Below are 26,309 nucleotides of genomic sequence, written 5' to 3' on the forward strand. Positions count from 1 at the left end.
CCAACTGCCCAATTGCCCCCCCCCCCCCCCCCCACATCCTCCCAATCCCCCTCACTGTCGTAATAGGATCTGCAGGAATCATTCAAAGGCTAGATATAATTTACTGCTTGCCGTGCACAATAAGCCCTCCCACTTTCACCCTCTTTCTCAATCGCACAAGGTGCCCTGCGGATGAACTAATCATACTTGAAATATTATTTCTGCTTCTTATTTCTCCATTTTATGAACAGCTCCTTTTTATGGTGCAATAGGTTTAACCCCTGCCTGGTCATACCCACATCAGTCTGTAGGAGACAAGAGTGAGGGTGTGTGTGTGTGTGTGTGTGTAGGCCGCAGGAGAATGACAGAAAAAGCTATGGCATATATATTTATTTGTTTATGTACATGCTTTATAAGTCTGATGGTTTTGATTAATTCCTGCCATAGCCAAGAGATGGGCTGTATAGTGACAATAACATATAGTATATAAGATAACATTAAAATGTAATCCAAAAATCTGAAAATAAAAAAAATATTGTACAGGGAAGTCACCTTGATTTCTTGTTTCTTGTTTTCATTCATAATATCACACGATATAAACCGCAGTAAATACAAGTTCTAACAGAAATTAAATCAGCCCTTTTGTACACCTGTGAGATGATGGCGCACCAATAAAACATCTACTGTACCAAACATTCGTTAACATATGCTGTGACCAGTGTTGGGAAAGTTCATTCTCTATGCAAACTAGTTCAAAATTCAGTTCACCGTTCCAGAACTGAACTACTTCATTCATAGTTCATAATTACAAATTTTGAACTAAATTCACCATTCCAAAAATAATCGAGTTCATCGTTCTTTTTTTTCAATACTGTGTTGCTGACTGGGTATTATCCTCAAAATACTGGCATTTCATTTTCCCATTGTTGCCGCCCATTCAGTCCATACTAGTAGCCAGCTGCAGCTTTCACCCTACAATCTCAAAAACATGAGGAAAAACATGTTGCTTGAATAGTCATTTTTAAAATGAGGAATTACAACAAAACCAGAACTTTTGTACTTAATGTGCAAACAAAAACACACAACACAGTATGACGGGAAATATGGTGAAAGGACATTGATAACTTTGCATTCCTTGGAACTCTGGCTGACAATATTAACCAAATATTTTATTTTATCTTTATTTATATGACAAAACAAAACTAATTCCATATCATGACAGTGTGATCGTACAGAGTTTTAACTAAAGCATTCTGATACAAATAATAATTTTCCTAGAAATTATGTACTGTATTGCAAAAGAACCACCGAAGAACACATTCATTCCTGGAAGTCCCTAACAAAACCTGGCACTCCTGAATGAAAATGAACTTTCGTTCGAAAACAGTTCTTTGACGCCAGAATGAACACGTTCTCAATTACGTTCATCAGGCAGAAATGAACAAAAGAAAGTTCAATTCATGTTCACACAAAATATGAACTAGTTCAGGAATTTTTGTTCTTTGAACTCATTCAGGTATAACACTACCTGAGACAGATTTTACACACCAGATGGTTAGAGAAAATTACCAGTGAAGAACCTTGAGAGAAAATACAACAAAAGCTTGTGGAAACTCGAATCATGAGACTAAAGTAGGGAGAGATAGGACACACATTTAAGAAACCAACAACAAACATGGCACGAAAGTGAAATTAACAAGAAAAGAAAGGCAGAGAAGGTAAAAGACAACTTGGAGGAGGTCAACCCAACAAGAAGTTCAACAAAACAGTTGTTCAGACTGCCAGAGTGAGGGCCAGAACTGAGTAATGTAGAGGAACCTAATTGACGACCGAAGACTCCCTGGGGCGCAACCTGTTGGAATTATCTGCATTTCTTCATAAATTGGTCATAACAAGGGATCTGATCATCATTTACGCCACAGTAGTAGGCAAAGTCTGCTTGAACTAATACCACATAAACAATTATGTTTTTTATTAAACATATGTACAACATCACAGTGCAGGGTGGAAAAAGTATGTGAGTTCAATCAATGTGACGAGATTGGAGGAGTTGGTTAAAGCTGCCTTTGCCCTATTTAAAAAAAACAGTTTTGAGTTTGCTGTTATCAAGGGTCAATACCCGATGTGAACCATGCCTCGCAGAAAAGAGCTCTCAGAATACCTACAATTCATAATTGTTGACTTGCATGAATCTGGAAAGCATCACAAAAGTATCTCTAAAACCCTCGATGTTCATCAGTCCACAGTAGGACAAATTGTCTGTAAATGGAGAAAATTCAGCACTGTTGCTACTCTCTCTAGGAACGGCCGGCCTGTAAAAAGGACTTGAAGAGCACAGTGCCGAATGCTGAATAAGGTGAAGAAGGATCGCGAGTGTCAGCTAAAGACTAACATCTCTTTTGACAAATCTGTGATAAGTAAAACATCAAACAAGAATGGATGTCATGGGAGGACACAACAGAGAGAAAAAAACATTGCTACAAGTTTGAAATTTGCAAAAGATTGGCTGAAAGTTTCACAGCGCTTGTGTCAAACTATTGTGTGGACAGATGAAACCAAAGTTGATTTGTGTGGAAGTAACACACAATGCAATGTGTGGTGATCCCAACTGTGAAGTGCGGATGGGGCATCATGGTTTGGTATTGCTTTGCTACCTCAGGGCCTGGACGGATTGCTATCATCGACGGAAAATAAATCCCAAACTCCTCCTGCAAAATGTCTTGATAAACTTTAGATCATCTTTCTGACAATTAAAGATCTACAAAGGAGGGATTATGCAACAGGACAACAACCCAACACAACAAAAGAAACTTCTGGAGAGGCCTGATCTGAGTCCTGACCTCACAACACGATTGAAATGCTGTGGAATGACCTCAATAGAGCGATTTATGCCAGACCTCCCAATAATATTGTGGAATTGAAAGAGTTTAGTAAAGAGGAATGATACAAAACTACTCCTGCCTAAAGTTCAGTTTCGATCTGCAACTACACATACTGCAAACTAAAACTAAACTAAAAAAATTTGGATCAGGTTATTGCTGCCAAAGGAAGCTCAACCAGTTTACATACATTTACCACCCTTCACTGTGTATAAGTAAGTATTTCAGGGCGTGTTTTACAATAACGAAAAATGTAATGTGTACTCACGCATGAAATCGAATAAAATAATAAAATATGTCTGGTTAACATCAAGATGTAGCTGTTTTATCCAATTGGTTGCTGCTTTGCGAGATGGCATTACATACATATATTGCATGATAAGATGCAATTTTATTTCTGATTATTTTCCTTTTTTTAATTCAGAGAACTACAGCTATGGGCTGTGCTCAGACAGAAAAATAAAAGAGGAAGTATGATCTAGTAGTCAGTTTTGAGATTTAAGTAACGAATGATTTCCGTAACAGTTATACAACTGTTTAAGCTAGATGTTTTTTTATGATTCTGTGTAGTGGCTCAGCAGATGTGATAATACGACACAGAGTGGAAAAATGTGAAAAGACGAAGACAAAAAAAAGAGCACAAACTAGATGAGGAAGAGCGAGGTAGACCACAGGCTGCCATCAGCTGCTCACTTGTACTTAGGGAACACATTTACTTCTTATTGATTCCCCATGCTTAAGTCAATTTCTTGTCACTTTTCATTGCCTGTGCATGTGATCTTAGTTTAGCAGCTAGTAGAAAAGAAACAGTAAATGGATAATTTAGTGGAGAAAAGAAACAAACAATACTTTTGATCTAAACTATGTATATTGAGGAATTTATGTAAAATGAGACAATCAAATAATTAATTTATTATTATTATTATTATTTATTAGCGTACGCCCTGAGGGTCACCGGTTCGTATCCCCGTCGTTGTGTCCCTGGGCAAGACACTTGACCCACATTGCCTACGAATGAATGTGGTTGGATGTTTGGTGGTGGTCGGCGGGGCCGTTGGCGCAGAATGGCAGCCACGCTTCCATCAGATTGGCCTAGGGCAGCTGTGGCTATACAAGTAGTTGACTGAGGAGTGAATGAATGATGCATGAAATTGTAAAGCGTCTTTGAGTGCTTAGAAAAGCGCTATATAAGTGTAATGCATTATTATTATTATTATTAATTTAAAAATAATATATTAGAACTATGATTACAGAACATGCAAAATATACACTAGAGAAAAGTGTATATGGTAAGACCATAAAAAAGCTCCTATTGCAGATCATGCCACATGCAATTCAATAACTCAAACTCAGCAGTTAGACAACAGATGTTCCATCCCTTCATTTTCCATAAATCAATGGGAAGAAGTTATTATATTGTAAGTATTTTCCTTACTTTGTTTCTGTTTTGTTTTCAGCTGTTTCCTTCACATTTATAATCTGTGCTCTGAGCAAACCCGTTTGTTTTTCTTCTTCAACCTATCACTTCTGAAGTTGCATTTCTTTTACAGATATAGTTGTACTTACCTGTGTTTATTCTGATTTATGTCACCGGGAGAGAACACATCCAGTGAAACATTCAGGTGGAAACAGCACAGTTAATATTTAAAAGAAATGTGAGCTCAACACAGAGGGGTGGGGAAAAAGGACAAGAAGCTGCACTTTCCCCTCAAACAACAGTTCTAAAAAGTGAAGAACCAAAATAAAATACGTTATAATAGAATCACCTAAATAATTTGACACTGTCAAATAGGTGTTAAATTGACAATATATTATTATTATTAATATTATTATACAATAATAAACACAATCAATCTGTACCGCTCTGAAAGTGTTAATCAAAAATGTGCAGTATTATCTTTTTATACATGCAGAAATTAAAATACAGTTCTTAAAGGTTACCTTTATTTAACCAGTTGAAATGATACTAGTTGAGAGAAAAAACAGCATTCTCTGAATTGTAAGTAGTAGGTTGTGTTTCTCTTTAAGTGAGAGCTTTGAGTTCTTTTTTAAGTGAAAGCTTTAATTTCAAAGCATCTGCACAGTACCGCCCATGTTATCTCCTGTTTAAGTACAGTTTTGAAATATATAAATTAGCCAAAAAATGCTCATCTCCATTCATCTAGACTCATATATATATATATATATATATATATATATATATATATATATATTATTGGCAAATCAAAGATTAAAAATGCAGACGGGGATGCTTCAATATGTAAATATTTTGGGGCAACATTACAGGTTCCATTTCCAGGTTAATAACAAAAATACTTTTTTCTATGTAAATAATGCATGTATAAAAAGACATCCTGCACAGTCTCTGTATTTCTCATCACTCTCTTTATGTTGACTGCAATGACATTACTACCCCTGCTTGTTTGTGGCTCATATGACAAGTAAGAGGGGGCTGCTGTCACCATAGCAACAGCCAAGATTTAATACATCATACCTGGCTGCAGTAGTCAAGAGGGCATCTTTTGGTCAAAAATTAATATATCATAGAAAGGGGAACAGTGCGGGATGACAGCTCAGCATTTATCACAAGGTTGCTAATTGCAACATTAATTTAGTGCTGCAGAAAGAGGCAACAGTCCGCAGTGGATGTTCAGTGACCTTGGCCTGATATGCTGAGAGTGTCATGTGTGCATGAGGAAGACAGTGAGGATGATGAAGAAGCTGAACAAAGATTTGGGTGTGTGCTGCTGGGGGGTGGGCACAGGCTCCAGGCAGTGAATGCTGCACTTTAATTGCATATGATTCACAATTGGAGGGGATGTGGGGGGGAGACATACACTAAACTGCTCATCTGCAGTTTGACTGACAAACTCTTACTGTGTGGGTTTAGGTGCTTACGAATAAATAAAAGTCGCGGTGAAAGGAATAAATGACTTTGTGTGTTTGTTATTAGCTGTAATGCTCGATTTTATTTTGAAGAACTACTGTATTAGCTTGGCTGGACAGATGGAGCCATGATACAATTTTGACTTACTCCTTTATGCTGAGCAGCTGAATTCATTTTCTTTTTTTGTTTTTCTTATGAGTTTGTCACCGAGTGCTGGGTCTGTTCGTAATCATTAACGTAATTGTAAGTAACTGAATTACAGCAGCAACTTGCACATGCTTAGATCTTAGGACAATGAAATGTCAATATCATTAGCAGAGGGCTAATGTGACATTTCTAAATCTGACAACATAAACGTAGAATCCTACACACTACAATCTAATGAAATCTACTACATCACTATCAAGACATTTATTTGAATCCAAAACATAATACTGTATTGTTATATTTGATAACGTAAAGGGGATCTTTACAAATACTTTGGTGGACTTACTTCACAACAAGCAGCAGTTTGGCATCAGGAACGAATCTTCAAAAAATAGGCTTCAAGCTGTTTAATGCCACTCCCAGTTAAAGTTCACTGTCAAATTAAACATTAAACAAAGAGAATTAGACATGTTTAAAACAACCACATAAACAGCTTTGCTTTAAAAGCCCCTAGCGTAATGCTAACACATAATAGGAAATACCATAGACAGGCTCGCGAATAGCATCTATGTGGCGGTGTTCTTTATTTTTTTATTTATTTTTTATGGGGGAGGCAGATTCATGGTATTTTCATTCACTTCAATGGAGAAAGACGACTTGAGATAGGAGTGTTTTGAGTTACGAGCGTAGTCCCGGAATAATTCCATTTTTGGATTACTTTTAATTCCACCTATAAAGATTCTAATTGTTATCATGCTTGCTGTTAGTACCATTGCTCAACACATTTAAACCCTACGATTGACTTCTAATGAAGTGTCCATCTTATGTATGTGTAGTCTTTTGTCTTCGAAACCCTCCTTGTATAATTACCGGGTGAAACACTGTCTGCATTATTCCCATGTACTCCCTTGCATGCTTGTTCAGAATGTCGCCACTGTCATTAGCCCTCATTCAGTGAGAATAATGAGCAATTCACTCACTTGACAAAAAGCCCTCAGTAGAACCCTGTTAGGTTTAATTATAGGATAATCTCAGGAAAACAATGGACAATGATGAGGAGAAAGTCGCTGCTATTTGTATGTCATCAAATGTTTAATATGTAAAGGCTCTCAGAGATAAGGCGTTAAGTGGGACTTTTGCTCACTTGAGAACTAAGTCCTCATTTGAGGCTCTTTTCATTTGATTTACTGAGCTTCCAACAAGGGAAAAAAAAATTGGGACAAAGTGTTACTCCCTCAGGATCTGCTTGGAATACATTCTTGGAGTGTTCTTCTTAAGGGTTAAATTGTTGATGTTAAATGGCATGCTGGAATCTGCTATCTACCCGCTAATTAGATAGCAATTACAGCAGAGCTATGCGAGCCTGTCTGTTCCAATTAGTAACACTTTTAGCAGTCAGTCCGCCTGACCTTTGCGATACTTTCTCTACTTTAAATTAATGGCAGATACGAGGGGTAAAATGTGCTTGGATGGTCAGTCTCGTTGCTAGGAGAACCAAAGACATACCCATGCATAATTTGAGCTAAATATTTCCGAATTGAGCAAATTCTGTAGATGTTTCTATTCATCTTTGTTTCTATACTGCTTATTCTTGCTTATTCTTGAGGTGGGGCACACCCTGGACTGGATGCCCGCAGTCAAAGGGCACATATAGACAAACAACCATTCACAGTCACACCTAAGGACAACTTAGTCTTCATTTGATCGAAGAAGAATGCTTTTGGAATGTGAGACAAAGCCGGAGTCGCCGCAGAAAACCCACACAAGCAGGGCGAGAACATGCAAACACCACACAGGAAAGCCAGAGCCCGGATTTCAACCACCAACCTCAGAAATGCGTTGCGGATGTGCTGACCACTTGTCCGCTGTGCCTCTGTAGATCTTTCTAAAGGGGAAAAACACATTCAAGTACAAAAAAAAAAAGTCTACAAATCAACCTTTTTGTACAAGTAAAATCTCATAGAAATTAAGGCTTCATTTATTGAACAAAAATACACTTTTCTCCCCCCCATACAAAATGCCAATGTTGTAAAAACAATCCACATCCACATGGACCAACAGAACAACTTAATGTTTATACACATGCTGGGCCACTAGAGTTGGGCAATGAAAGGTCTGACCTAACGTACCCGTTCGGTAGATAACAGCACCATTTGTTGTTGTTGTAAACATACAACAACGGTGGTGAACGCAAAGCGAGTAAGAAAAGAGACATTTGTGGGGGCTGACGACGAGATACAACTTCTCTTAGCCTTTCAAAATGAGCATCCCCCCCCCCCCCCCCAAAAAAAATGCCAGTTCCTTTGGACGAAACGTAGAAATGATTAAAAAAAAAACAACAACACTTAAACTTGTTTCCAGATGAATCTCAGTTATGTAAAACCAGGCCATTGTTAACATGAAAAAGACAAACCGGTTCCCCCCCCCGAAAAAAAAAAGTCTACTTTGAGACCTGTTTCCAAATGCTTCAAAACGCTGTGGTTACATCAACGTCCAACCCAACAACGATTTAATCCGTTTCCACTTAAAAACTGTGTCATGGAAACGGCTTCTAAGCGTACCGCGGGTTGCAGGGATCACGTTAAGGGCCACTCTGTTCGGTGGTGGTTTGCCCTCCTTCTCACTGAGAGGAACTCTCTGAATGACTGAGGAGTGTCTCAGGCATCTACAGTCCACCTGGTCTAAATTATCTCCCCATTTCACAGGCTTGCACCCCCTAACAGGGCAGCCTGGGAATGGGTCTGGCTCTTTCATCTTCCAATCATTATAGCAGCCAGCTCAGGGTCATGGGCCCATGCAGGCTGACAGGCATTCCAGCAGCAATACACTACAAGTGATTTTAGTTAGTTTTTTTTTTTTTGGAAAAACACAAAAAGCCCAAGAAATATCCATATACGAACAAGTCTCAAAGCACTTATTGTATTAAGAATCCCTCTCCGAGTTCACATTCTACGTGAAATACGATGCCGCACCTCCAAGCTGTGCCTCTCGCTTTCCTAATAACAACACCCTTCCTCAGCCGTGGCCTAAATGAAGCTTCTTTTGTGGCGCAAACACAGAGGCACACATGAAAAACAAGACTAATGCTATTTTCTCAAACCATATGCAATGGATGTTTACATGTGTAAAGTGACATCATGTTGATTTCCCCCCCCCCCCCAGCCCCCTCTCCCTCTCTGCTGTTTTATTACTCTTAAATCATGTCCACCGAGGGACATTTGAAGACAGATCAAGGAGAAGCCAAATTCTTTCCCTTCAGCGTTAATGTCCAAAGGGATTTAACAGACCCTTCGCAGACAATCTGTGAAACACATTTATGGAGAAAGGATACACCATCTGAAGGTTCGGGTCTGACATGGTACACCCATTATCATTTTGCATATGAGAGCAGAATGAGGTGTAATAATTGATCTCTCATGTACTTGCACTCACGCTCCCACAACACTGTCAGCACGACATTGTTTCGAAGGGGAACACTCGAGCAGAGCGCGCTAGAAGCCTTTTCAATGCATCATCACTTTGAGGTTACAGAAATGACACTCAAGGCACTTTGAAGTTGGGGGAAATTCTCCCTTATTTCTGCTTCAACGCATGATTTATTAAGAGCTAAAAGTGGTGAAACGAGATGAGGAAAGGGGCAGATAAAGGATAAAGAAGGACAAACACATTCCCTGCACATATTCTCTTCATTATGAGTGATGGGGGGAGCTGATCATTCAATTACCGACTGCCTTCACAGGCTAATATTCCTGCCTGTCAGGGCCCATTCTGACTCAGTTTTGGTCGGACTTCTTCTGATGGACCTCATTTCCTGCTAAACAGAACCAGAAGGTGCTGCGAAAAACGGTGACACTCGATCCTGTGCTCCAGAGATGATAAATGCTGCAGCACAGCCCTCGGTCTGCTACGAAAGGCTGCGCACCTTCCCAGCGTGGATCCTAGCGGGAGGGGAGTTTACCTGCCACTCACTCAAGCGGCACAAGTGGGGACTAACACAAACAGCCACATTGGGTGCCTACGTTCCTCAGGAAACTAATGGTTTGCTTGTGTCTCAGTCTAGGAATGTGAGGCTATGATTCAAAATCAGGCCACCGTCATTGCTTTTTATTTAGCTGCCACAATACACTCAACTCGCACTGTAGCTCGAGGCGACTTGAAATTTACTTCTGACGTGACTATGATTATGATGCCCTTAATGGTGGAAAACTCTTTATGTGCAAAAGAGCTCTTTAGGCTTAGGGCACACTATACAACAGATTGTAGCCGATTTAGCCGTTTGGACTCTCGGAGTATTCGTGACACGACTGGTTTTAGAAAACTGAACACGCCCCCAACCGGAAGGAGAGTATGCTGGCAAGTTTTGCCTGGCACTATGCCCTCGTAACAGTTTTCTTTTGAGTTGAAATGGTTTAATTTTACCAGGATCCATTGTCCGACCGTGGCCGAAGATAAAACCTGGGAGGTTTTACACCTGCCTCTTCTCTCGAGCTCTACTCCACATTTGTTTAAGGTTGAAAAGTTGTGGTTCCAAGTACAGTAGTGTATTTCAAGGAGTAACCTCAAAAGGGTTAACCCTGCAGGGTAACATCATCCATCTTGGTTCAGAATGCCAAGGCAGTCAGTCCTTCCAAAATAGCTGTACTTGCCTTATATACCTCAAAATACATATATGGTCTTTCATTGGTTTTATGGAATATGTCCAAAGTTGACTGGTAAGAAGCCGTCCGCCCCATCCCTTACTTACAATAAATGACTTACTGAGATGGTATTGAGAATTATAATTAAATATGGGGGCAAGTATTAGCGAGGTGGGCCATTCTCCTCACATTGCCCAAGGCCTGTGTAAGACTGAGGCGCTAACCCAATTTCACACTGTGTGACTTGGTCTGGCCTATTTCAATGCACTATCGCAGTGTGAGTGCCATCTGGTCCTGGCCTGTGAAGGAAATGGCCTTGCTTTTCACACAGATCAGATTAGGGTGTTTTTAATTCATTCGGGATGTGCCCTTGTGTGTTAATTGGCTCAACATGGCCAGTGAATCTCGCCTGTTGCTTAAGAAAGGATGGCCTCTCCTTTAGGGGTTTGAGTTTCCTTAAAAACCGCTCCGTTGCGATCTGTTTTAATTCAATTCAAGCAAGGGTTTAGCAATGGCTTTCTAGATGAACAGAGCACATTTCGCTATTGTAGGCAGACGATGGTGACGAGCTGATATCAGCCACGAAAATGTAAATAAACCAAAGAAATTGGAAAGGAAAGTACACAACACCCGCAATTAAAAAAAGGTGCTCAATGGATACTACTCACCAGCATAGGGTTGAACTTATTAGTCGGTTAATCAATGAGTCTACAGTACTTTACTAGTCGGCATTGTTTAAAGCATTAATTAGATCGATAAATCGCTAAGCACATTTTTGGCATCTCTTCTTCATCTACAGAGGACTTTTGACTAGCAGCGAGGAACGAAGACAACGGCGCAAAGTGAAGCTTCATCTTCGTCACCAACGTCACGACACCTTCGTTGCTTTACAACTGTGTCATAACACTTGCCAGGTGTGTCGAAATATGTCTTTACGACAAACCGATCCGTGGCACAAAAAGGTTCGGGGACCGCTGTCCTGCGCTGAAAAACTACCAATGACGTCATTGCATAATCGAATTCGACTCGACTACCATCATGTTATAGTCGCCTACAAAAACATCTTTTGTCGTTTAACCCCTAGTCAATGGATACTACTCACCACCTCTAGTATGGCTCAACCAGCAATTGCACATTGGTAAAATTGGTAAAGCTAATAGCTAATACAAGCTAATATTTGTAGTTATGTTGATGAATCTGCTGTATGGGGAAGTTTACACAAATTTTATCTAATGTGATCAATAAATTATACTGTAGTGTACTCATGTTATAAAAAATATTGATTAGATTATTTAATGGGCATCAGCATTCCCTTGTTGTGCAAAATGTAAGTCGAAAGTATGCTGCCCTCTGATGGTTTGGAGAATTGGATTTAAAAATTGGAACACAACTACAACAAACAGTGATTGAATAATTAGCTCTATTAGATGATGATTGCAAATTATGTAAATGATATGCTGTGACATTTAGTGTCATTAGTTTAACACCAATGGAGGATATGTCCAATGCAGTTCCAGAGCATTATTTTGTTTCTAATGTACAGTAAAAACTGCTCAGATTTGATTTTTCAGTCAGTTTATTTGTTCAATTTTAAAATATTGCCCAGTCATGGGACACGTCATTAGGTATGCTTGCAAAATATAATATTCAGTAAAAGCGCTGTATCAAAAAAATTCTGCCTTTACAAATATCAAAATGTCATTTTGATTGACATCGTCAGAGAGCTAATAATTGAACAGTGTTTGTTTTTGTCGTATTGCCTCTTCTATGTGGCTACAGTGGTAAAGGCTACTAAAATGATAATGAATGTGACCATATGATGCACCTCAAACTACAAAACGTTCAGCAATCAATCAAAAGTGAGCGTTATCTTTGTCGAGGCAAAATTGTCGATAACGCTCTTGGTCTCATAAGATTGAGGAGTACCTAATGTTCTGTCCAGTGTGTGACTATTAAGGATACAGGAAATGATCAATCTGAACAGAGAATGTATAGGATGTATATTCTTTTTTTAATGCAAGTATTATTTTACTGAAATAATTATGAGGTGTGAATCGTTCCATTCATTCATCGGGGCAGAGAAGAATGAGTCCAAAACCCACAAGTCTATGCTCATACTTATTTTAATGTATCACAATGAGCAAGAAACATACTTGATGAAATATTTTCAAAGGAGTATATTCAATTAACATCTACAATCAACTTAACTAGGACAACAAGGTTTTGTGACAAAAGTTTCTTTAAAAGTCAGAAGTTCCATGTGGTTTGTATGTATGTCAGTTTCCATGTCATTTGGTACAGTCTGGAAATCTTCATCATATAATTACAGTAACAAAAAAGCTAACAAGACTACAGTATAGAAAAGACATCAAGAACAACATTTTTGGTTTAACTTGCTCTTTTTTGTACATTGCAAGGCTGTTTTTTTTTTTTTCCACCCTCAGCTGGGCTGCTTGGAGCCCCAGAGCCATGCTTATGAGGCTCGAACGAGGAGTCATTGAAGGAAACGAAAAAAAAAAAAAAAAAAATAGTCTAAAAGGTTTAAAAAACAAAACAAAACCAAAAATTGTGGCACCAGAAGTCACAAAAGGAACAGATCGCCCCAAGTAACAGTTCATCTTTGAAGTTGGAGCAATTGGTTGTTTGGTTGTTAGTTTGGTTGTTGATTTTGGTTAATACGCTTTTCTTTAAGTGTACAACTGCCTCTTTTTCAAAAATGACAGTATGGAGAACCCCACCCTGCTCTCTGGCGTTCATTTCTCTTATTTTTTTTTTTTTTTTTTTGACATAACCATCAGAGAGAGGGGCGAGCTGCCGCGACTTTGAGAGCTTTACTTGTCCTAGCGAAGACAAGCGGAGGGGAAAAGGGAGACAGGTAGCAACGTGAAGGAGGGGAAAGAGGCCAGCGTCTCTGTCCGTCCTGTCCTGAAATTTGGGAAACGTCCATCAGAGGGGCAGAAACGGAGGCATATGGGGAGAAAGAAAGGAGGAAAGAGCAGCTGGAGTCAAGATTCAGTTCTCTCTCTCTGTCTGTCACATGTCCGTCAGTTCCAGAGTCCATCCTCATTGTCACTAATCAGATAAGGAGGTGTTTAAAAAAAAAAAAAATGTTTTTTTTTTTTTTTTTTTTTTTTTTTTTAAAGCTGTTTCGGAGCCTGCCCTCAGCTCCCGTGCCCAGTTTTGGTGTGCCCACAGCCTCTCGTGTCCTCCTGACAAGAACTCCAAAGCGTCCCAGAGTCTGTTTTTCTTTTCAGTCCTTCTTCATCTCAGAAACAAACAAACAAGAAGTGATGTTTTGTTTTAAATATATCTATATCTGTATACAGGTACACGCTCCTTTTCACAGTGGGCAAAGATTACCTCTATAGCATAACCTTGTCACTTTTAGAATTGCCATCAAGTATCCCAATGTAGGTTTTTGTGGAGACAGATAATCCACAGTAACATTTTGATAAAATATACACTTAAATTTTGTATTTATTTATTTATTTTTAAGGGGGAATGTGTAAAAATTTTCCTTTTTGAACTGCATGAAGCTTTGGCCACGTTCACATGATGAGTAAAAGCTATCACAGTCACTTTGATCATTTCATTTTCTCAATTACTCCGAATTGTGGTTCAGTTTGTTTCGATGTGTAACACAAAAAAACAAAGGGGGAAATTAATTGGCTCCTATGAAACATGCGTGCGCGCACACACACACACACACAAACTCTCAGACACACGCATCCACGCATATACGAACTCACATGCAGGCCGTGGTGCATCTGGTGCAAGAGAGCCAAAACGATTACACTTGAACTTTGGAAATAACGTAAATTGGAACTATCATTAAAACAAATATATTAAAAAAAAAAAAAAAAAAAAAAAAAAAACTCAATAAAGTGTCCAGGACATATTTTTGTATTTGTTTCCTAATTTTACAGAATCCAAAGCTTGTGTTAATTTATGATAAAAAATAATACACAGAAACCACAATAACATAAAAAATATAAGAAAATTAAAATATATGTTTGACATTATAGGGAAATTAAAATATATTTAAAGGGGGAAAAAAACAATATAAACTAATGAACATAAAAAGTACCCAATTTCAGGGAGACTGAACTTTCGAGAAGTGACGAGCTTGCAGAGTCATTCTTTGATCTTAACAACATGCTATGGTATCAACACCAAAAGGCATTAGAGATTATTGGGGGGTAGACATATATCTATATAAATTGGCTGTACAATATTGGTCAAAAAGAAGTTCTTCACAAATTTAAATAAGTCTTGGTTTTGGTTGCAAAAATATACATTTTTAGTTGGTTATCAGTGAAAGGGTGAGGGTACCTATGCACATCAATTTCCATTGCAATACGATGAAGCAGGTGGCTTCTTTGGGACATGAACGCCTCCTAGCCGTTTGAAGCAGGGACATCAAAAAAAAATACAAAATAATTCAAATAAAAAATAACCTCCTAGCAACCAGAAAGAATGCTTTGGAATGAAGATGCCCCTTAAGACCTGTAATCTATGCGTAAAAGTGGCACCCTGCTTACACACGGGACAAAGTCATTGCTGGATTTCCCTGCAAGGGGGGATCACACCTCAGTTAAAAAGCTATCATTCGCCTTTGAAACTAGTTTTATGTTGACTGGCAAAAACTATGATTAAAACCTAGGAGACACATCAGTACCAGATGTATTATATACACTTTTTGGTAACCACCATTACTTGCTTAACAAGTGAGCAACAACCTCGACTGGATGGAGTGTTCCACGCCTGCACAAACTGATCTTTGGAGATCACTTTGTTCAGTAAAAATGTACACAACAGTGGAAAATCTGAGTGATAATAGATTATGACACTTAAAAGAATTCTAATGACAAAAGATCAGTCCTTGCTTCTTAAGAAAGAAAGATAGAAAGTAAAAAACATTGCGGTATTTGGAATGCACTGTTCTTCACAAATGTCATAGATCATTGGCTTCAAAACATTGGTCTGTCCAAAAACGAAAAATCAGCAAAATGTCCTTTGGAACATACATATTCACAGTCTTCAAAGTTCCGTTTTTGCAACAAGAAACAAAAAAGGTGTTGCAGAGGCAAGAAATTGGTTTATTGTTTGTTTTTGTTAAAACTTCGCCAAAAAGCAAAATGAGCATGCATCTAGGTACTTTTTTTTTTTTCCTTTCAAAATTCTACATTAGCAGCAAAACGTATGTCCTTGAAGACCAGACCTATTACATGATCTTAAAAAAAATAATAATAATAAATTAAAAAAAAAAATGGACATTTGAACGTGTCAAAATTCAAACAAAGATTGATAACTCTCTATCTTACAAACTGCAATGGCTCTGTAACGGTGCTACTCCACAATGCAAGGACGAGGGCCCTTTTTGGTTTTTGGTATTTACGTCAAAACGCCACCTCTTTGCTTGCAAGGAAGCAAAAACGGCAACTCTGATGCGAACTCCTTTATCTTTTTAAAACTTTCTTCTCTCCTTTAAAAACAGCAACAAATTATCAAGTATAAAGAAGCCTCCTTTCTCATCTTTATGCACCAACGGTGAAAAGTGTTCAGTCTTTGGATTTTCTTTTTGTCTTAAAGCGTGAGAATTATTATTATTATTCTTTTTTTTTTCATTTTCATGAATGACAAAAAAAAAAAATAAAAAAAAAAAAAAGTGTAGCCACACTACATGGACAACAGAGGACCTGCATTGCATCTACAAATACAGGACAGCCGAGGGAAATAAGTGCGAAGAGAAGAACACATAGAGTGGGAAATGGGAGTTAGACAGTAATAAGTGCACGAAGGTAACGAAAAAAAATAAAAAAAATAATAAAATTTCAATTTCAATATTTCACCCACAATATGTTTTCATCCAGTTGATGCAGTACCAACTGACCCTTAGGTTTTAAATAATGCTTAAAGCGGTTCCTGCCTTGTCAGGAGGGGAATCTGCATGAATATCTCCCAAGAAGGTTGAGAATAAGAAATATCATTTGGATAAATTACCTGCCCATCATCTAATCTATCGGAATGATCCAGACAACATCAAATGAAGTGTCTTAAAGTTTGACAATACAAAAAGCTAAATGTACACAAAAGTTGTTGTTTTTTTTCTTCTTCAGGCTACCATACTGCTTAATGTCATTTCCAATCCAACAATCTACATAACACCAAAAATATTCGGAACTATTATAAATACAGTGGGGTGTTTTTTTTTCCTTTTCCTTTTCCTTTTAATCTAAATTCTTCACGGCCCATTCTTATGTCTGCAATGCTCTCTTTGTCTTGTTGTGAATGGATAACAATTCTCCTCCACCTAGCCAATTAACTGCCATCTTAATGCCCAGAAAAAAAATGCCGTATCAAATTTCACTCCAATTAAAATGCTGTGGTAAGTAACTCAAGATATGAAGAAAGCAAATGTGTAACGCATGGACTTGTGTAACAGAACAAAACATTTGTGAGCCATTGACCTGAGAATAAAATAGACAATACATTATTATTTTTACTTTTGCAAGCCATTGGTATCTGAATGCTTAAATAGCGAGAACATGGACCGGACTATTCTCCCATACAGTACATACTGGCTTTTTGTGAGTGTGCTATTAAATATAAATTATTACGAAACAAAAGGCTTGACTGAGAATTTTTCAAAGGGTTTCTTGGGCCATTTGTCAGCTTTTCTCTGCATCAATCATTTCTCTTCTCATATATTATCAATATGCATGTGTTTCAGTTGAGCAAAACAAAACCAAAATTGAAACCAGCATGTTGATATGGGAAAACAATCCACTAACAAAGTTTTTGGTTACAAGCTTTGGAATTGCAGTAAGTCTTTCCATCTTTTTTTTCTGAAATTGGTTTGTATACCTTTAACGTATTTAACATTGCTGCTTTTTCTGTTTTTTCCATTTGTGTTTTTTTTTTTTCATTTTTGTGTTTTTTTTTTTTTTAAACATTGTCCATCACTGAAAGCTCTTTTACAATCTGATGGAGTCTGTTCCTACACTAGCGAGATTACTACTACAAGTACTACTATCTTTGACAAAGCCAGGTTGCTGCGGCTCGTCTGCCGTCCTGCCCAGTCTGTCTGCCGACTTGTGACTGCTGTCAGAGTCGGACTCGTCGGTAAAGACGTCTGTTGGTATCGAGGTCTGAACTCCTGAGGTGCTCAATGAACTTGAGGTAACCGTTGAGGGTGAGGACACGGGAGGGAACAGGGAGGAAGCATAGGAGGGACTGGCATTGGGCTTCCCGACTAAAGCTCTGGAGAAAGGGGCCTGGGGCCAGGGTTTGCCGGCGGCTGTGGCGTGGAGTTGGGTATTGGAGGAGGAGGAGGAGGAGCAAAGGGCGGTGGACACGGCAGATGACGGCATGGTGGCTGATGTCGTTGGCGGCGGAGTGGGGCTGCTGATGGGATGAGTGGCAGGCTGCGAGGTAGATGTGGTGTTAGGATTGGGGAAGCAGGCTGAAGAGTGAGGTAATAAACTAGTAGCGTGCTCTTTGGCATTTCTGGCTGTTCGCTTGATTGTTCTGTGTTTGTGCAAAGCTGATTCCAGATGTTGACTGAGCGCTTTTTCCCCATCCAACGCAGTGTCGCAAGCCAGGCAGTCGTAGAGACTTCCAGCCCCTGCACCTACGTCGCTGGGGACACGCAGCAACATCTCTTGCAGGTTTGCCACAGACTGACCAAAAAAACAGTTAGACTTGAGGTGGGTAATAGCCGCTTCTTCCTTGGTGAAAACTGTTTGACACTTCCGGCATGCCAGTTTATACTGCACCTTGGGCACGATGAACTGGTCTAAGTGGGGGTCCACTGCTTTGCCATCCAACTCCTTCTGCTTGGCGCATACTTTGTTATGAGTGGAGGAGGTGGAAGGTGTGGTGGGAGATGCACTGTGGTGGTTGCCCTTTTGCTCCTCCGTTTTCACTGGCTCTTTGGCAGATTCTTTCCGATCCCCCGAGGATTTAGGGGGAGCTTGAGTTTGGCTTGCCTTGGGTTGCTGGATCTGCTGAAGCTGCCGCTGCTGCTGCTGTAGTGCTTCCTGCAAGCTCTGCTGATATTGCTGGTAATGCTGCAGCAGGGACCCTGGAGACAGGCCCATCAGTGCTTGTGACAATGCAGGGTTGTAGGGGAAGAGACTTTCCATACCGTACATTGGTTGCAGGTAACCACCTTGGAGAGCACCAGGGATCTGTGGGGTGTAGTACGGGGAAAAGCCAGGCATGAAGTAGGGCAGGAACTGGTTTGTCAGAAGAGCTGTAGGGTCTGAAGCCAAGGCAGCCTGCAGGGCCTGAAGCTGGGCAGGGTCTACCACATACTCCATACCAGGCGTAGGCATAGAGGTGGCAGGAACAGCTGGGTCTGGCTTTTCCTTCTTGGCGCTGGCAGCAGACGTTGAAGGGGCAGGGGTGCTTCCAGTTGATGATGGGGTTGAGGGCTTCTCGGTCTTTTCCCTGGGCTTTTCCTTTTCTCTTAACCTCTCAACGTCACGCTCTTTGGGGTGTTCAGACCGGGAGACGGACGGGGTGCTTGAGGAAGTGGAGTTGGATGTAGATGTGGGGCTTGAGTGCGAAGCAGATGTGTTTGTCTGTGCTGTGCTCGACGTGGACAGCGACGATGATGAGGGAGGCTTGTTGGGCAATCCGGATGTGGGCAGGCTTGGCGAGGGAACACCGGCACCAGGCATGTTCAGCAGGTTTGAAGGTTTGGGAGGAGTTAAAGCTGCAGTTTTGGAAAGTACAGAAAACAGAACAACGTTAACTGAGTTCAGGCAAGAGCATCCCTTTGAAGATTCGGATAGCATGTTTAACTGTCCCCACACTTGAACATGTCATTTTGCCATACTGTCTTATCGACTAGCCAATACCTAACCAAAAGAAACATTTCTAATTACGTGCACATACAGGATTTGTTTGAGCAGAATACAGTACATACTGCTATAATACTACACTGTACCAAAAGGGAGTAAAATTCAAGAACTATGGGCCTCACTCACTAATAAATGTTCTCACACTGGGCACAAGTTGAGCGTATTCGCAAAATCACCGTCAGATCCATGACACGTGCATAGCGGACAGTTTTTCTTCGCACCACCGCGCGTATGTTAGTGAATCAGAATTGATTTTAAATGACCGGCTCGTACCCGTGAGCTGCGATCTGCATAACCGCCCCCCTATTTCCCTATAGAAGAACATCCATCTGATGCATGTCAGCCAATGCGCGGAGGTTTAAAGTCACAAGAGATTGGAAAGAAAAAAAAAAGTCACCCAAACTTTGACTTTTTTAATCTTTATCCTTTTTTCAGAAGGTTTTTATCATTGGAAAGCTTGCTAAACACAGAAACCAACAACGTATAAGTAATCATTTTGATCATTTAAAAAAAAATTATTCTGACGTTATAAATTTGAGAATGTAGCACAAAACATACATATACAAAAAAAAAAAAAAAAATTTTCAGGAATGATCAAACACTGCATATATTGTTAAAATATGTACATAGTAAGGAATAAATATAGCACAGCAAAGAAGCATTGGGGTAAAATTCAGGAAATTACTGTCGCGTTGGAAGCGACGGAAAATTTAACAGCAATGTGCGTCACAATTCAACCGCGCCAGCGGTGGTGTGTGATCAATCACATTTGCACATGCAGAATAAGGTTTATAAAGAATACTGAAGCCTTGGAAAAACTAATAAATGTGAGCAACTCGTTCGCATTTGCTGCTCGTTGAATGACAACATCGGACTGCACGCAGACAGCTGCAGCGTGGGACACAACTTGAACAGAACGAGGGTAAAAGTGATCAGAAGTGTCCCTTTCACGGTTATTTAGGACATTAGTCAACTCATTAGCAAATTCACGGTTTGAGTTATTATCATTAATGTTATCATTATTATTATTATTTTGTAAATGACTGTCGTTCCAATACTTTGTGCATCTTGGTTAAAAGATGTAAGATGAAAAGACGTTTTTTTTCGAAAGCTGATCCTGCATTATTTGTGCGTACGCATGGTCTAAGGAGGTTCTAAATTTGTTTGCAGAGTACAAACAAAAACAAGGACGAACATATAGACAAATCACAGATTTGAAGATGCGTACGCATGATTTAAGGACAAATCTGTGTGTACGCACGGTTAGTCCACGAGTTTTCTGCTTCTTTAATTTGGTGTTAATGAATATCGAATACAAATTTGTGTAATTTCAAACAATATTTACTTATATAAGATGATGTTTATAATAGCTGCATCACGAATGTAGATGCATATTTTGGTTTTATTTAAGTGAAACAGCTGCAGCATACCTGAATTAGATGAGTTAAAGCTGGAAAGAGAGGGGCTCCCAACCCCTGGCAAGAGGACAGGTGGAATGCCTTGTAGATTGGAATAGGCTGACTGAAGATTCAGCGCCTGCATCGCAGGGTTATCAAACATTCCCTGTTGCTGCATGGCCTGCTGCTGCGCCAATCCTAAAACTTCATTGGCCTTCTTAATGCGGTCCATCTCTTGCTGAGCCATAAGTTGACGGACAGTCGCTGGATCAAAGTATTCCTTTTCCTTGTCAATCTGGCTCCCAATGGTATCCTTCACCTTGGAGATGTGCTGCTGGGAGAATATGTGATCGCGAACGGAGAGGCGGGCACTGTACTTGACACCACACAAAGTGCATTCAGTCTTCGGCCCCTCATAGGATGTCTGATTAATTCCGAAGTGCTTGGCCATGTTGAGCTTTGCCTTTTTCTCCTTGGCACGGGCATTTTGAAACCACACCTGAACCACTCTCTTTGGAAGTCCAATATCATTGCCAAGTACCTCACATTCCAGCATTGTGGGAGTCCTGTAGTCATTAAAACAGGATTTCAATAGTTTAAGCTGGAGGTTTGTCATCTGAGTTCGGAAGCGCTTTTGACCAGGACGATCACCGCTGTCAATGCTCCTAGTGCCTGAAGCTCCAGGACTTGGCGAGCAAGGATCCGCCAGGCTGGATGTCTCACTGTGGTCAATTATGTGTTCATTTTCATAGTCCTTAGCATAATAGCTTGTAGCAGGGCTTACAAGCCCTGAGGACATCTGGTCATCATTTTCAAGGATGGGGACAGTGCTCCCAGGCTTAGCCAGGTAATCACTACTACTCTGGCTGTGTTTTGCATCGGCACTGTCATTATCAGCATTAGCCTCATCACCTGTAGTTGTATCTGTGATGGCCGTATTAACAGACGAACAGTCGTCATTATCCAGTTTGTTTTGATCAAAGGTGAGGTTCACAGCAGACATGGCCGAGTTCTCAAAATCCTCCATTCCTTCAACTTTAATTGACGAAGGACTCAGTAGAGCCCTGGGAGACAAATCCATTCCTCTATTGACAGGAGACATGGAGGAGCTTTGTCCATCCAGGTTTGCAGACATCATTTGGGAATAGCTTGATGTCTCCAAGGCATCCAACTTAATTTGAATGCCCTCATGGTCAGGTAACATACCAGAGAGGGTTAAATTATAGCCGGCACGTTTGGCCTCATGCCAATGACGAGAGCGAATGTGTGCCTCGAGGGCAGTTTTTGCTTTAAAAAGAGCTCTGCAAAAGGGGCATCGCCGATGAGCTTGAGCTGGCCCCACTGCCCTGAACTGGCCTTTTCTCTCCCTTGCTCTGGTATTTTGAAACCAGACTTGCACTACTCTCTTCTTCAGCCCCACCTCATGAGCAATGTGGTCAAGCATCTTGCGTGTAGGATTAGAATCCAATAGATATTTCTGATAAAGAATCTCTAGTTGCTCAGGTGTGATGGTGGTTCTAAGTCGCTTGTCTCTATGTGGCTCCTCACTGTTTGTGCTGTCATTCTCTCCCGGGCTAGTGCCAGCTTTCTCCTCTAATTTCCTCTTCAGGGAGTTCATTGTGGATGTGGGGGTGGATGGAGAAGTGGCAGAGCTGCTGGGGATCTGGGGCATCGCCCCAGAGAGTAACTGACCTGCCAGGAGAGGATTGCTCGGGTCAAATAGCATGAAAGGTATGTCCATTGAGCGGTCAATGAATTGTGGGTGGATGAACTGATTCTGCACAGAGAGGAAGTGTAATTGCTGGTGCTCCTGCCAGTGCTCAAAGGAGGGGAAGCCAATCTTGCACTGATCACACTGATATGGGATGATCTGCTGTGCCATTTGTTGTGTAGCAGAACTCATGTGTGGATTGTGGCTCATGTGAGAGCTTTGAGAGGGGGCCTGGCTTGTCTGAGAAGCTGATGGACCACACTGCAGTTGCTGCTGAGTGAAGGAAGATGAGGAATGTTTGTTGGGCTTGGAAATAGCTTGAATATTATCTTCTCTTGGATGTCTATGCTTTTGTGACTCTGATTGGGGTTGGGGTACATTTTCCTGCTTAATAGAGGTCTTATTTGGGGGATCAGCCGAAATGTCTGGCAGCTCTTTTGACTTTTCCTCGTGGAGGTTTGAGATGGTTACTGGTGACGCCTCCTCCTTATCAGCTGAAGAGAGATGTGAGAATGCTGAAGTCGAAGGTGGAAGTGGACAGAGACTTGAAGAGGAGGGCATTGGGGTGTGGCAAGAAGAACCAGAGGGAGTATAACATTCATTAGAAAGATCAAGGGAATCCTCATTGTGGCTGTCGTATTGTCCATCCTCATCTTCATCTTTGTAGCACAACTTCTTTTGATGTTTTATGAGATCAAATATTCTCTGGAAAACCAAGTTGCATTTTTTGCACTGGTAGTTCAAGTTTGAGGTGCGAATATACCGATCATTTGAGAGTTCTCGCCTCTCGCCATCTTTTACCCCATCACTCTGATTTTCATAATTCTTCCTTGCCTTCTGGCGAGCATTTTGAAACCAAACAACAATGACACGAGTGGGGAGGCTCAGAAGGTTGGAAAGCTGTTCAAACTCATCGTCCTTTGGATAAGCATTAGCATCAAAGAAATCTTGTAAGATTCGTAGCTGGTAGTCTGTAAACCTAGTTCTAGAAGATCTCTTACTTCCATAGTAGTCTTGCTTTTGTGGTTCAGGGGAAGGCGGTTTTGAGTCAATTTTAGTATCTTCAAGTGTTGTGGTTGGTGGATTATTGAAGTTGTATGGTGAGTCTTTGTTGCGTTGTCTCTCTTTGAAAAGCGTATTTCTGAACCAGTGCTTTATGACTTTTTGCTGCAGTCCTGATTTATCTGCCATCTCTTTAATCTGTTCTTCATTAGGTGAATTGTTTATATCAAAGTACTGTCGCAGGACCCGAAGCTGGTCATCTGTGATTCGTGTCCGTGGCCTCTTGTTCTGTTGCTGCTGTAGCATGGCTGGGGTGAGCTGTTGTTGGTAGAGCTGCGCCAAGTCTGAGGCCAGGCCGGGTTCAACAGATGGTAGCTGAGAAGTCAGCTGGCTGGGCAAAGACTGGAGCGACATGGGCTGCATCATTAGCGGCGAGAAGATTGGCAAATCCATTGGCATGGGAATTTGTGACATTGGAACTGGAGGCTGTGGAGTAGGTGCAGTTGGAGGTGTAAGTGAGGCTGCAGACACAGGAATATTTGGGGTAGGAGCTCTTTGGGGTGGAGGGGGTGGGGGAGGAGGTGGAGGAGCTGGAGCAGCCTCTGGTGTAGGGGGTCTCAGAGGATATAGTTTATCATAATTGTCTCTGTATTCCTTGGCAAATCTCTCAAGGGATCGAAATGGGAAGAACGCCTGGTGGATATGCTCCTGGTGGCTCTTTAGAATCAGTATATTTGAAAACAATTTGCCACAGGCTTCACATTCCAGTTTCTCCAATCCCTCAATGGGATCCACCACTCTTGTGATCCCACCTGGTCCACTTGATCCTGTCAGCCCAGTTCCCCTTTTCTGGGCTTTTTGTTTATTTTCATTGTACTGAATCACTAACTCGAACCCAAAATTTTCCAGCAGGGCTTTGGTTGCGTTTCCACGAGCATCTGAAGCAATTCTTGGCGGAAGTAACCCAGAGTCATGGTTAATACTGTTTGAAATGTGTTGAATGTCCTTCCTTTCCTTTAGTTTGTCCACTGAATCTTTGGTGACATCCTCATTTTTTTCAGTTGCATCTTTGTCTCGTTGAATATCTTTGTCATTTTGCGAGGGAGGCTTCTGCTTTTTTTCAACCTGCTGGTGGAGAGAAGCACTCTGTTGCAGCAATGCCATCTGACCCTGTGCCTGTGAGTGGGGCTGCTGCTGCTGTTGCTGTTGCTGCTGCTGCTGCTGAAGGTGGTGATGCATCAGTTGCTGCTGTAAACAGCTCTGTTGGGCTGAGTTCTTGAGATCTTCTAGCAGCGAGGAGGTGGTTGCTCCTGTTAGGCCAAGTGCTGAATTACTGATGTTGATCTCTGGGTTTAGCTGAAATTCTGCTCCAGGAATGTAGAAGGGAAACAGCAACTGCTGCTGCTGTAAGGGGAGAAGTGCATCAGTTGTCATAGGGAAGTGCTGTAGAAGTGCTGGGTTAAAGAGCTGGGATTGTAGAAGTGCTGCCTGCTGCTGGAGCTCTTGCTGAAGCTGAGCTTGGGCTTGAGCGTGAGCTAATTGCTGTTGTTGCTGAAGCTGTGTAGACAGCATATCTGCATATTTAGCCTTTTTGATCTCATTCCTCTCTGATGGTGAGGATTGGCTGCTGACTGAGCTGCTAGTTTCATGGCTATGACTCTGGGAGGTGTGGTTTCCAGCAAGAATACTCTGAACTGTTTGAGACCCAGACGAGCCATGGTTGGTAGAGTTTGTTGTTGAGTTGCTTGCTGGGCCTGGACTTGCTGTTGAAGTGCTGATGATTGTACCTCCCCCACCAGGAGCACTTGTAGAGCTAGTTATGCCTCCTGCAGCTTCAAGTTTGGCTGCCCTTGCTTTTGTTTGGTGTAGAACGGAGCGCATGTGGATCTCCAAAGTGGAACTCTGGCTATATGCCACATTACAAGTGCTACACTTGAATGGCTTGTTGTCAGGGCTGCTCGTAGGCTCTGGCTGACCAGTGGTGGACTCCTGAAGAGCTCTCTTCACCTTGTGCAGGTGCGAGACAGAGTTATAGTGAACCAGCAGAATATTCTTCTGTGTGAACGACTCTTTGCAGACAGTACACTTGAATGGACGTGATGGATCTAAGAATTTCTCCATGGTAAAGTTGGGACCCTTTCTGAATGGTAAAGCACGTTTTGGTTCAGAGCCAGAATCTTCCAGCAGTGAGCCAGAGTCACTGCCTGTTGGGCTTTGCTTTTCCTCTGGGTCACTGTCATCTCCCTCTTTGTCATCTTCTCCCAGACCTCCATGTTCTTCACCAAGAGCTGGATCACCCATGACCATAATGTCACCATTCATCAATAAACCCCCGTACAGCTGCTGGATATCAGCTTCACTAAGCTCCAAGTGGCTGGTTTCCAAATGTTTCTTCAAGGCTTGTAATGTCCTGAAGCTCCGCTGGCAGAGGCAGCACATAGTGGCTGCTCGGATCACATGATACTGGGAATGGAGCTGTAGCTTCTCCACAGTCTTGAAGGCCAAGCTGCACTGGTTACAACGATACTTGTAGACATGGCGATCAGAAACAGGAAGTTGAGGCCGTTTGTTGTGAACTTCATTGAAGTGCACCTGGAGAGAGTTTGACGATTTGAACACTTGATTGCAGCCTTTCTTCCAGCACAGAAATCCAGTCGCATCATCCTTCTCTGTTTGTTGATCTTCTTGAGGTGACTTGCGAGCCTCAACTATTTCTGTCGGAAGTGAAACTCCCTTCTCCAGGTCAGCATCTAAAGCATCTGTGAAGAAAACAAGAGCATTAAGACATGACAAAGGGTCG

At 41.1% G+C, this 26,309-nt stretch overlaps 1 protein-coding gene and 1 long non-coding RNA gene across 7 annotated transcripts in view; both read right to left on the minus strand.

Moving 5' to 3' along the window:
- LOC133474518 (uncharacterized) overlaps positions 1-4,460 on the minus strand; it is a 48,940-nt gene extending 44,480 nt beyond the window's left edge. Inside the window, exon 1 of the long non-coding RNA XR_009787526.1 lies at positions 4,425-4,460. This is a non-coding gene — a long non-coding RNA (uncharacterized LOC133474518). The remainder of the gene's footprint in view (positions 1-4,424) is intronic.
- An 8,174-nt stretch (positions 4,461-12,634) lies between these two features.
- The window catches only part of zfhx3b (zinc finger homeobox 3b), a 272,875-nt gene continuing 259,200 nt past the window's right edge, over positions 12,635-26,309 (minus strand). For all 6 annotated transcript variants that reach the window (XM_061754423.1, XM_061754461.1, XM_061754432.1 and 3 more), the window contains 2 exons: positions 20,830-26,268; positions 12,635-19,251 (listed from right to left, as the gene is read on the minus strand). In XM_061754423.1, the coding sequence (XP_061610407.1) occupies positions 17,507-19,251; positions 20,830-26,268 (7,184 nt within the window). In that variant the 3' untranslated portion in view covers positions 12,635-17,506. The remainder of the gene's footprint in view (positions 19,252-20,829; positions 26,269-26,309) is intronic.

The sequence above is a fragment of the Phyllopteryx taeniolatus genome, chromosome 2 (genome assembly GCF_024500385.1).
Source record: "Phyllopteryx taeniolatus isolate TA_2022b chromosome 2, UOR_Ptae_1.2, whole genome shotgun sequence".
In the NCBI taxonomy this organism is placed as follows: Eukaryota; Metazoa; Chordata; class Actinopteri; order Syngnathiformes; family Syngnathidae; genus Phyllopteryx; species Phyllopteryx taeniolatus.